The sequence below is a fragment of the Mauremys reevesii genome, linkage group 1, assembly GCF_016161935.1.
Source record: "Mauremys reevesii isolate NIE-2019 linkage group 1, ASM1616193v1, whole genome shotgun sequence".
NCBI classification, from domain to species: Eukaryota; Metazoa; Chordata; order Testudines; family Geoemydidae; genus Mauremys; species Mauremys reevesii.
Genome location: NC_052623.1, coordinates 16804639 through 16817894, shown reverse-complemented (window position 1 = coordinate 16817894; position 13256 = coordinate 16804639). Strand labels below are relative to the sequence as shown.

At 46.2% G+C, this 13256-nt stretch overlaps 1 protein-coding gene across 4 annotated transcripts in view; it reads right to left on the bottom strand.

Moving 5' to 3' along the window:
• Positions 1–224: 224 nt before the first annotated feature.
• RAB6A (RAB6A, member RAS oncogene family) overlaps positions 225–13256 on the bottom strand; it is a 95799-nt gene continuing 82767 nt past the window's right edge. For all 4 annotated transcript variants that reach the window (XM_039529366.1, XM_039529362.1, XM_039529374.1 and 1 more), the window contains exons 7-8: positions 6387–6453; positions 225–2159 (exon numbers count right to left, since the gene is read on the bottom strand). In XM_039529366.1, the coding sequence (XP_039385300.1) occupies positions 2095–2159; positions 6387–6453 (132 nt within the window). In that variant the 3' untranslated portion in view covers positions 225–2094. The remainder of the gene's footprint in view (positions 2160–6386; positions 6454–13256) is intronic.

Genomic DNA, 13256 nt, shown 5'->3' with positions numbered 1-13256 from the left:
TGTTCAAGCACCTTGTTTTAGTGTTTTCCTTATACTTTAGTGGAGGCAAAAATGCTGTGCTTGCTTACAGAACAAACTGAATTACTTTAAGAATCCAAGCCAAAGAAAACTGAATATTAAAAGCAGCAAGATGGGTTTTTTGCACAATAAAGGCGACTACAATACAGGAAAAGTAGCCAGGTTTTCCTCCCCACATCAGCTTCTTTGAAATAAAGAATATGATCCATCATATTTCACTGTTTATTTCAAGACATGCCACGTCAAAAAAAAATCGCCTTTAATATTGCATTATAAAAGCACTTTACATCTCATTTTTGCCTTTAATGATAAGTTATTGGTATGCAGAGTTGTTATAAACCCAGGGCAGGTATTGATTTGACATTCAGCTCCAGAATGCAGAATTCCACACCTTCTCTGCATATTGCCAGGTGACAGCCGTGGGGGAGGGGGACTATTCCCCCCCCCCACATTGGTTAGGAAGGGAGGAGTCTAATTCCATCTTTAGACTGTCGATTTTTTCCTGCACTGTAACTCAGCAATACTCTTCCTGCAAACAATGTATTTACAATTGTGTTTATTAACTGACACAGCAATTTCACAAGGACTAGTAAAGATTACGAGGGTGCGCATCTAGTGTATTGGTTTCTCTGTGTTTCTTGGATAGCTACATCTTGCAACACTGGCAAAGCTCTACACGGATTCCTCAGCAAAACAAAAAATACTGAAAATAGTGAAAAAAATTAAGCCGAGAAATAAATATAAAAGAAAAATGGTTAATTGTAGCTTAGTTAAATATAAAACTAAATTACTAGCTATTTAACCAAACTATACAGATCTAATGAAAAAACTAAACCAACTTGGAAGACCCAACATAAAAAAATGCTAAAAATTAAAGGCATACGTCTGCATAATCATAGGTTTCTTTCCATCCTATTAAAATTCCCTTCTTTTTCACTTAGGGTCTTTCAAATCTACTTCTATAGGCTCACAAGTAAACATCCCCCCACCCCCAATTTACTTAGGACCATGATAAGGAAACCCACAAGCTGATCCTCAATCAATCCACCCCATATTAACTGTCAATTATTGTAACATTTCTACTTGTTCCATCAAATGCCGTTTTGTCTTTCTGCTACAATTTGGACATGACAATCCACTGACAAAATTGTTTTTAGCTGAACTTTGTTTAAAAATTCCTTTTTTAAAAATTGCTTTTCTCCCCGATACAATAGCCAAAACGTCATGTTCCAATCTCTCAGGTAATAATTTACTTTATTGGAGTTCTACATAAAAGAAAACAATGCTTTTAAAGCCAATTGTGTATCCAAGACATCTGTTTACTTGTCTCCCGCAAAAGTGTTTCGTTAGCACATGTGTCCCTCCCCAAAAGAGCCATTTATCAATATCAGAAAGACACTTAGTATTTCTGGGTCTGCTTTCTTGGAAATTTGTTCATATTGACTCTGCAAAGACTAAAAGACTCAGTAGCCTTTTTCAGCATCAAAACCCTGCTAAAGTTTCAGGTTTCCAAAATGTTTGGGGCTTGAGAAAAGATTCAGAGCATCTCAGCGGAGAGGATGTTATAGCTCTTGTTTATTTTATATTGAAAGGACGGTATCTAATCCTTAAGGATACACCAACTCTGCCTCTCTTTTGACAGCTGTCTAGCCATTTCCAGTTTGATAGCGAAATCAAGTGGGTAAGATAAGTGTTATTCTGCACATACCTCTTGACCAAGTCCAATTCAAAACTTACTCGATTTCCATCATTTCAAAGTGCAATATCATAACATTAAAAAAGGAACAAACATTAAGAAATTGTACCTATCTTTTTAAAGTTATAACTGGAATATGCTGGAATATTTTGGCTTTATTTTTTTTTCTTATAAATAATGAAGACACTGACATTTTCTTTTGAGTGTGCGTGCTTGTGAAGCTAAGAGATCATCTCCACGAGACAGCCAGCAATGATGAATTGCAATACGTTATTACTGAAAGGGGACAGTTCAAGCCAATATTCACACCGCAGTCAATGAAGAGTAAAGGGAGGGGAAGCAGTGATGTTCTGGAGGAAGGTAAGAGAAGCAACGTGGTATTAGCAGGAACAACCTCCTTCACTGACGGGCTGCTCTTGAGGCTTTTCCAGTTTTATGTCGATCACTGGAAGAAGTAAGTTAAGGCAAACAAGTGGGAGCGCCCCCCCTTGGCCCTGCCTGGTCCAAAGCCAGCCTCGCTCAGCCATGTTGGTGGGCACAGTCATCCTCCTCCTGCCATATTTCTCTGCACTGCCTTTAGGTGGGGCTTTTGGCTGGCGTGCAGAGAAGCCTAACACAGCTAGGCGCCAACCCCCACTGGGGCACCTCCCTTGAAAGTCCCAGCCTCAGACACAAGTCAGGGTAGGTTTCCTAGCCCCCTTTACTGATTTGAGATTTGTGCTAATTACCGAAGGGCGTGCCCAGGCCAGGCTTGGGACGTCCCTGCCAAGCTCTTAGAAATGCAGTGCCCACCCCGGAAGATCTTTCCCTCCCTGCTGCCTCCTAAATCACCTCTTCCTGCTTCCAAGATACTCATACAGCAGGAAATGAAAGGCATGCAGGTTGAAGATCTCGGCCAGTTTCTAAAGCACTGCTAGCCAGACAATGGCTTGTACATCCCGTCTCTCAAACCACTAGGGCTAGAAACAAATACTATATTCAGTCTTTGCTTTCCAGTGGTAGAGAACAGCAGGTTTCATAGAATCATAGACTCTCAGGGTTGGAAGGGACCTCAGGAGGTCATCTAGTCCCACCCCCTGCTCAAAGCAGGACCAATCCCCAACTAAATCATTCAGTGGGTGGGGAGACACCCACTGGCCAGCAGAGCCCAGCAAGAGCAGAGAGACGCTTGCTCTTTTCCCTTCCCTCGGCCCTGCTCTCACCACCTATCAGAGAGCAGCTCCTGCACGTCCCTTCCCTGTGTGCAGCTCTGGGACAGTGAGGAAGGACCAGTTCATCTCAGCAGCATTAACCCCTCCACACACCCTTCAGCCAACCCCCCCCCCCCCGCCCCATGGCCCAAAGCCCACAATCCTTTCCATTCACATAGGACTGAGGGCTATGGTGGACCCCGGGACAATTTTTCAACCACTCTGTGGGCCAGGGAAGACAGAGAGTGACTGGTACAGAGTATGTGTCTCCTAGGCCTGGCAAATTGTGACAATTGGATTATAAATAAGAGTTGTCCTGATTAGCTTGCCATTTTAGTAGCCATCTTTTTGAAGCCAACACTGCAGCTGTATCTCCTCTGAAAGCAGCTTTCTAATGGCAAAGCCCAGGTGTCAAATACATGGCTTGTGCAGCAGATCCTACTTTCAGGACCCTTCCTTCCAGTTTGCAACCACCTCCACACTTCAAAGGCATTCAACATGCAGCACCTGCATTTCAACAGGGCTGGACCCCTGAAGTGGGAGGAGCTTAAGAGAACTCATACCTGATTGGTCACAAGCATCTACCGCTCCTCCTCACTCCCCTTCTCCCTGAGCACCTACAAGGTCCCAGCGTAAAGAGACTTCTTCCCAGCCTCTCGCTGCCACTGCAGAGCCCCATAGCAATGGGGTCAGGAGAGCAGATGCCTCTCTGCTCCCCCATATCCCACAGCTTCCTGCTGTTCTAAGTACCCCAACCTCAGAGAAGAGTGCCTCCCCTCCCCCCGGCCCCACCACTATCACTCCACCCCACAGCACCAGTAGCCAGGAGCAGTGACAGAGGGAAGGGGCAGGAAAGAAGAAGAGTGAAAGTGAGGTGGCTTCAGTGCCCAAAGGACTAGTGAAAGTTTAACTCCAGGTTCACGGAGAGAGAGATGGGAATTTGGCTCTGGCTGCAGAATGAGTCTGACACCCCTAACATAAGGCATTCCAATCGCTCACAAGTGATTGCCCAGAAATTGGCAATTGTGTGTAAGAACTGCAGTGGGGGAAAGAAGAGGGTAATAAGATTTAAGGTTCAGCCCCTCATCTACCAGGTTTAGAAGGGTGCTATGGCACTGTTAACTGAGTCTGTAACTTTTGGCATTGGCCCTAGACTGGATCAGAAAAAAAACCATCCCCAAGTACAGACACGTCCATTCAGTTAATTCTACCCATAGCATCTGCTCCAGGGCCAGGAGCACTACATGCACTCTACACAGTACTGAGTCTTCAGTCAACCTGTAACTTCCTAGAGGAGCTTGTTCAAATCCCCCATCTCTTTTCATATCAGACCCATCCTGGGGTGTAGGAGCACTGACCCTCCCACACTACCACACCCTTCCCAGGCGCTGAGAACACCTCTGTGGGAAATAACCAGGAATCCTTTCCCCCAACTCTCTCACTGCTGCTTACTGGTGTCACTGAGCAACGTGTGCTGCTTTCCCAAAACCTACCCTTTGCAATGACAGCCAATCGCGAACAATGGCACAAGGTCACTCAAACACTCCCCCCTGACACAGCCTCTAATGAACGACTTCCTTTGTGGTGCTCGGGTCCCCAAACCTGATGCTCCATCATTACAGTGCACCCAGAGATCACAGGCGGAGCGCTGATCACTACCCCCCAAACACGCTGGTTCATGTCAGCTCAGCACAAGTCTCAAATCTCTCTGCGCTCAGCAAGCTCGGGATAGCACACAGTTCAAGCAGCTGGTAACACCAATTATCTACTCTTGGGGAGGAAGCTTTTCTTTACAGGGGATGGAAGGAGATAAATGGGGAAGGATGAGGTCAGCAAGAAACAAAGAACTGAAAAGTCCTTTGTTACAGTTCTGTCTTGTAGTTTTGAGTCTCTAAATCCTCTAACAGTTAAGAGGAAGCTGCTTGAGAAAGATGCTTAAAACTACAGCTCTGCCAGCACCATGCAGATGAGTTATGGAGCATAAAAGCCTGATGATAAGCTCAAGTTCCTTGAACCCACATGGTTCTGTAAACAGGCAGTGGGAAAAAACTCACCACTGGTCTTGACCTGCTTCTACAGCAGAGGACACACCGTGACAAGCTGTTTTGCTATCTGCACTCTGCAGAAAGCCCAACTGGAAGTGGCTTTGTTGCTCTCCCATTTGGAGACTGGATATAACTCCCTGATGGAGGCAGCAAGAGTCAGTAGGGGCCACCGCATACAGGGACTGAGGATCTAACACTGTCCTTCTTATTAATAAAATGGGCACTGATTAGCCTGTCAGCTGTGTGCTGCTGAGAAAAGGTCCTTGATTAATCAAGTACATGTCACACAAAGCCAGGATTTAGCAGCTGCAACGTACAGCTGCTAAAATCATGGTTTTAACTCCGCAACAAATGTGATGCTTAAAAGGCCTTCAGTTTGCATCTGATACACTTACTTCTTCCACTGCAGGTGTGCGCTCATACAGTTCCTGCCTCGTTCCTTGCCAAACAGTACTACAGAGCTCCACCTTCACTGACTCGTAGGCTCACAAGGCCAGCTACGTATTTGAACCAAATTATCCCCTAAAACCTCCCCTCTGTCCTCTACCCGCTTTTTCAAATAAGATCAAGATCTGCTGTGATTTCCTCTCCTCCTCCTCCTCCACTCTAACTTCCTGATCATCCATGCTGATTCTCACCTCTCACCTTCCAGCACCACCCTCAAAAAAATCCATCCAATCCCACTCTTATGCCCTCCTCTTTCTCAACCCCTGCTCTCCCTTTTGGAGTCATCCCCTGAAGATAAGCGTGCTCATGCCCCCCATACTCAAAAAAGACCCGATCACAGCCCCCTAGGGGCCCCTGGCCCCTTGGTTGAGAACCGCTGCTCTATAAGCCACATCTCAGATCCTGCCTTCTCTGTCCAGACCACAAACTCTTTGGGGCTCTCTCCTGACTACTGCGAGCTCCACCTCTTTAGCCTCCTTGACATCCAACCTGTTCAAAATGCTGGGCTGAGAACTCCCTTGCCGGTGATCTGACCATGTCAGCCTCCTTTTAATCCCCTTTTCCACCACATTAAATTCAGGCCTCTTGTCCCACTTCCAAGGCACTTCCCAGCTGACCATCCCTACACCTATCCACTCATGTCATTGCATAACCCTCACCCCTCCACTCCACCGTGCTCCTAGGCTCAACAGCTCCCTCAGCCTCTTTACAGCTTATTCCACACGGCTCCAGGCTGCTTCTACAGCACAGAACACCCTTGCTGAACTAGTCTGTAAGGATCGTACCCTTTCCTCAACACACGCTTCTGTGATGCCTATAAGCAATTAGCCAACTAACAACAGGTAGGCAGACAGCCACCAGGGGCAGGTTTTAGATTTATACCTCTCCCTCCCCAATCCTGGGTCTGTTACTCAGGGATTGCATGTCCCCCTGCGTGCAAACCCCTAGCTGTACATCCACAAAAGTTTGGCTCAAACATGTAATGGATACTGTCTTCTCTGCTTTTGTCCTGTGTGCTCTCCATTCCAGGCAAGGCAGCTGCCACACGTCGGAAAAGCTGAAAAAGAAAAAGAAAACGGATTAAAAGCGTAGTAACATTTATGACAATGTGTTCCAATTCTGCTGGACAAAACAGAATGACTTCATACGTGCCTGTCTATCTCAAAATCTGCACTGGCTACCCTCAGAGACCAACACCCACGGTAACCTCTGGATCTGGGACACTGGGAAGTGCACCTCCTCATTAACTCCAGAAGTTAAATTAGTTGGACTCACTAGCTACATAGTAACAGTAAAACAATCCATGTTTCCTTGTTTGGAAACAAGGAACTCAGTGTGGGAGACAGGACCCCAGTCTTGGTTATCGCACCAATTTGCAGAATGACCTTAGGCAAATCACTTCCCCTCGGACAGTCTGTCCATGTGTACATGAGAATTCAGAGCCTCTCAACTAGAATCATAGAATCTCAGGGTTGGAAGGGACCTCAGGAGGTCATCTAGTCCAACCCCCTGCTCAAAGCAGGACCAAACCCAACTAAATCATCCCAGCCAGGGCTTTGTCAAGCCTGACCTTAAAAACCAATAAGGAAGGAGATTCCACCACCTCCCTAGGTAACCCTTTCCAGTGCTTCACCACCCTCCTAGTGAAAAAGTTTTTCCTAATGTCCAACCTAAACCTCCCTCTCTGCAACTTGAGACCATTACTCCTTGTTCTGTCATCTTCTACCACTGAGAACAGTCTAGATCCATCCTCTTTGGAACCCCCTTTCAGGTAGTTGAAAGTAGCTATCAAATCCCCCCTCATTCTTCTCTTCTGCAGACTAAACAATCCCAGTTCCCTCAGCCTCTCCTCATAAGTCATGTGCTCCAGCCCCCTAATCATTTTTGTTGCTCTCCGCTGGACTCTCTCCAATTTATCCACATCCTTCTTGTAGTGTGGGGCCCAAAACTGGACACAGTACTCCAAATGAGGCCTCACCAAATGAGGCCTGCTGAATAGAGGGGAATGATCACATCCCTCAATCTGCTGGAAATGCCCCTACTTATACTCCATGGGATGCTAAGGGTTAGTTACCGGTTACACTTCCAGAGCGACATGCCATGCACTAGACAGATGCCAAGTTCTAGCAGGAGAATGTACGCCTCAAGTGTAGGGCGAGTTTGGCTCTTGCCATGCTTTGCTAGATGCGTGTTTGTCCTTCCCACTTATGCACACTTCTTGCCTCTAATTCATACCTGTCCAACCACATTTCCATTGGTATGTCCAGCTACTTGGTGTTTTAAAGCGAGGGACTACGCTGAAACCTACCTTTCCCCCTCTTCTGTGCCTTCTACAATTAGCCAGTATCTTTCCTGTAATGTGGAGCTCAGCTTTGTGCGGTGTCTGCCGGATGGCATTTCCTCAGCCCTCTGGGCAGACAACAACCTGCAACCGTTTGCCACTAGGGGCCTATGCAGGGCAGCCCACAGGATTCAGGGGGCCTAGGGCAAAGCGGGGGAGCTGCAGCGCTTGTACTCACCCAGTGGCGGTCTGGGTCTTCGGTGGCATTTGGGTGATGGGGGTCCTTCAGTCACTCTGCGTCTTTGGCAGCACTGAAGGGCCCACCGCCACTGAAATGCCACAAAAGACCCAGACGGCCGCCAGGCGGGGGCCCAGGGGCAAATTGCGCCACTTGCCCCCCCGGGTTGCCCTGGGCCTATGCCCCCAATCCCATTCATTAGTCCGCTGTCTAGAACGTATTTCCTAACGTTATACATCAGAGTTCATGCGTGACATGGGAAATGTTTCCCTCACGCTGTGGAATTCTGATATTTTCCTGCAGGAGAATCATGTACTGAAGGACGGTGCCTTTGCTGAACCGTGTTCTCCAGAGTCACTGGCAGAACCAGCCACATGAAGCAGATGAGAATGCACAGCCCTCCACAGCGCCATTCTGTTTCCCCCAATGCCTCTGGGAATTACATACAGACTCAAGTCTGAGCCTCTGGGGTGTGAAAAGAGAAGATGCATGAGATTACCTGTTTTTCCTCTTTCTGTAGCCCCTGCAGAACAACCCCAGCAAGAGCAGAGGGCTGGATCTGTGCTAGTATACACAGCACACGCCCAGTAGTAGACACAAGAGTGAAACTGACACAGCAAGTCAGTTAAACGTTTACAAGATTAACATTGAGCTTACCAGGTACTACCTGCCTGTGTGCTGAGAGGCACCATGGCACTGGGCTGGAAGATTCCAGGTGCTTGGGAGTTTTGCAGTCAGTTGGCTGAGCACATATATGCAACTGCTGCTGAGAAGCCACAGACTATAACCTGCCGACACAATGCTTCCTATAGAAACAGACACCAAGTATCCGAACCCCATGGTCATTGTGTCAGCCTTATAGTAGCGTCCCTTTGAAGGCATCTCATTCTTTCACCGATCTCCTTGGATAACACCAAGCTTTCCTCCATCTGCTCCAATAACCCAGCTTCTGCAGGAAACTGAAGAACTTCGAGAGCTACTTTGAGAGACATCCAGGGTGAACCTGTTCATACTATGAATTTACTGCCTGTAAACAATGCTGAAATGAAATTCAATAAGACTTTGTTGGCATGACCAGCTATGCAAACGTTGCTGAAATAAAACAGACCAACCCGTCACCTCTATCACACGTAGGCATGGTCTTCCCAGGGCAGGGCTACACATTGTGTTTGGAGTCTGCCCTATGTCAGTTTGTCATTACTGATTCGGTGGCAGGCTGCTACAAGTGTGCTGCCAAACTAACAAGTGATATAAGAGAGGCATTAGCAAAGCATGTTCCCCCCACAGCTCCTATCAACATCTCATCCTTGTTCTTGAAGGATCAGCGTTCACATCGCACTCAGCCCCAGCTGTGGAAGCTAATGATCAAATTCGGCGATGAATCCTAGTCATGTGGCACCTGAAGCACATTGCACTTCTGCTAAGAAGGGACCATCTCAAAAATCTCCTTTATGTCCGTTCAGTCCTTGGCCAATGGCACCAGCACATGTGCAATATTCACTGGGACATGAACTGAGAACAGAACAAACTTATTTCATGCAGGCCCAGCCAGACTCTGATGGCTGAAGCACCAATCTGGGATGGATTTGAACCAATGACCTAGAAGAACAAAACTCTGTATCCCAGTGCTGGTTTCCATGTCCTCCCTCAATTCCCCTGAACCATCCAGTCAGTCAGACTGCTGATAGATTTAACTGAATTCTCCTACACCAGCTACGATAAAGCAATAAAGAGCAACCACTGACAAGAAATACCGACAAAGCACATCAGCTTGTCAGATGCTTAACAATACTGTCCATCGGCAGTGGATTGGAGGCAGGCAGGCAAGGAAGCCTATAGGATAAATGACTGTTCTTCTTAAGTGTGAATGGATGGAAGGATTTGCTGATCAGGAAATAATTAAACCAATTTGGCATGTTAATATACAGAGGGGAACTAGACTTAAATATCCGGCCAGCTTGAGTTCTGGTGTCAAGATCCTCTCAGATGGTCAATTTCTCGCTCCCGTCTCACATCCATTCCCTCACCTCTGCTTCCCAAAACAGAGTCTTGCCAGCATACTTCATACATAACTGCTAGGAAAAGCAGCACTGCCTCCAATGCATTTTTCAAGAGGCCATTTTTTAAACTAGAAAGACATTGGCACTTTGCCTGGATCACGGGAGGAAGTCAGGGAGAGAGAAAGTCTCTATCTTTCCCGTATGATCAGCAGGATTTTCATGGCCATTGTGATCAAATCATTTGCAGACAGCCCTGCCAAGCCCATTACTTGTATTCATATTTAAAGAGGGATTTGGTTGGCTCTCTCAATGTAAAATTGATCATCCTTCTTAAGAGGCGAAATCTTTACAGCCAGTGATCCAAGAAGCTACTTAAGATCCCATCTCTTCTTCCTCTGCCAGTCCTAAGAGTCTAGTGGTATTATATTAGTGCCCATTGCTCTTCCAGAACTGAAATGCCTTATTCTCTTTTGGTAGTGACTTTGGGATAAGCCAAACATGTGATCACACGTTACTGGCAGTGTCTGAATTCCCTCTTTACCAACTCATCCTTTCCTGCCTAGCATTTCATTTGTTCTCCAAGCATTCACTACCAAGCTGGTCAAATTCTACATTTAAGGCACAAATGTGCTTTTTCAGTTGAGTCCTATAATGAATGCCTCCCTCCAGCAAGGAATGCAAGTCTCACTTCACGGCTGCCACCCTCATGACTGGCCTCCGGATGCAGAACAGTCCTATAAGATAGTCTAGCCTTTTCCAGGGCAGGATGGTTTCATCACCACACTGCAATACAAAACTGACATCAAAACTCATATCAAAAGGCCCACAAGTTTCTTGCCAGGATCATCCCATTGTCAGGGGAGGTTGCAGCCTTCCCACCCCTGTAAAAGAATCCTTAGAAGCTGGCTGGCTCTCAGGTCTTGTGGCCTCTGCAAGGCCAGATCTCTGCTGAAAGAAGTCCTGCAGCTCTGTCTCAGACACAATGAATGTGTTTCTTAGGAGCTGAAAGTGTAGTCACCTCTAAAAATTTCACACAAGAAAAACTGAACACAGATGGCAAGATCCTCAGGGCAGGGAAATTGCCTTTAAAAGCACCATGAACATTTATGATGGCTGTATAAATATTAATAAACTGAGCTGCAGACAATGTAGCCTAGCGATCACTTCTGATCAACAGGATGCTCTCAGCATTCTCAGCCCTGGAACGACACAGAGAAGGTGAGAGTCAGATGGAGGTGTCAAAAGAGAAGGTGCTGGCACAAAATTAAAAAGCAGAAAGTCACCAGGCCCAACAGTATCAAGCCAAGAGTGCAGAAGGAATTTAAGAATGAAGGGCCTGAGCGGCCAACCAAAATATATATTAGCAACCATTGAACTCATTCCATACTGGCAATGAGGAGTCTGATGGCACCTTAAAGACTAACAGATTTATTTAGGCTTAAGCTTTCGTGGCTAAAAACCCCACTTCATCCTCATTGTTTTCGTGGATACAAACTAACATGGCTCCCCCTCTGATACTTGATACCATACTGGAGGGGCAGAGCAAACTGATCTGGAGGCAAGTTGGGCAGTCACCCATCCCATGCTGAAGCATTTCATTTGTGAAGGACATGCATCAAACACCACAAAAATAGAACCATTCCTTTAGAACTTCAAGGATGCTTTACTTCACCCTTCACTTCAGGCACATTTAATCCAGATTCTCAGATAAGAGAGTCCACTCTGTTTTTTTTTTTAACCTGACCTAGTTCCGCTCTCACATCTTTCTGTTAGTCCTAAAGAAAACCCTCATCTGGCTTCAGGATCTATGCTGGGGAAAAGCCTCTCCCCGAGCTCCAAAAATAAGGCTTCTATATTATAGGCAGTGCCCAAGTAACCCACAAGTGAACTAAGCCCTATTACTCCACAGCATCAAGTATACTCAACCAAATCCCATATACAAACAGACCTAGCTACTCCCTGTTCCTCTGGGTCACAGGTGGCTACTCTGCCACACACGCATTGTTCTTCTCTTTAGGAAAGTCAGGAGAGGTGGCCTCGGATTTACACCACTGAATCTTAAAAACAGAATTCCAAATCTACAAGATAAGCGTGGGCATGGGGTGGAAAACCTATCTGAATCATTCGAGGATGTCAGTAAAAGCAGAGAGAGAACCAGCAGATATAATTCAGACTTTCAATCCTGCAAAAAAGCTGTTAAAGAAACTTAAGGGGCCAAGAGGAGAGGGATAAAGTTCTGCCAAGCATGAGAAACTGGCTAAGAGGGAAAACAAGGAATAAAATGTTTATTTTCAACAAGGCAAAAAGCTGGATGCCGCAAGGATCCGTAGTAAGGTTTAGTGCATTCTTAAATAAGCTGGAAAAAGGGGAAGGAGAGGAAGGGGGAAACTACCAGGCTGGCAGGATTCGCAGACAAGTAAGTGATTTGTGATTTAGGTTCATCTAACCTGAGTAACTCCAGAGGGACTTCAAGCTAGCCAAATGGGTTGCACAATGGCAGATGAAATTCACTGTGGACAAATGCAAGTTAATGCACATTAGAAAAATAATTTGAACTACTCAAGCAGATTTTGCTGGTTATGGACAGCTCAATAAATCTGCTAGATGCACAGCAGCAGTTGAAAAATGTTAGGATGGTCACAGAATGGATGATGAGACACTCAAAGTGAAAAAAACTCAAGTGCCTTCCTATGGCTATTTTACCAGCCAGGCCAAAGTACATCCTTCTGAAAAGGGAAATTCAAAGTCGTCATCAATCCTATCGCCCAGCTGTGTATTTCAGGTACTTGTTACTGTAGTATGAGTACTTTGCTCTCTTTAATTACCCTGGGAGGTAGGGTACTGCTATTTTCTCTATCTGTACAATGGGGATCTGAAGCACAACACCTAAGTGACTTCCCCAGGCACAGGAGACGTCTGTGGCCAAACTGGGAATTGAACCTGGGTTTCCCCAAGTCCCAGGCTAGTGCCCCAACCACTGGGCAACCATCCTCTCTCCCCCTCTCTTGAACCTCTAAATATCCAAGTGCTGGGAAAGAGCCAAGGAGGAGACAAAACAAGCCACTGGAAGCTCCCCGCATGCAAACTAGGGGTAAAGAAAGGGAGGAGGAGCAGCGGTTTTGTACTTCAGCAGGCAGCAGTGGGTTTAAGATGAAATGTAAAGGCAAGTGATGAGAAAGATGAAGGGAGCCATTGGACCTCCAAGGAGGAGCTCACAATCCAGGTAAACCCGACCTAGAGGGACGTGAACATTTATAAGCTAAGGTATCCTAGACCTCTATCTGGTTTTGCTAGACACTGCGCAATACAGAACCAAGTACAAGTTCACCTGCTATTTTCAG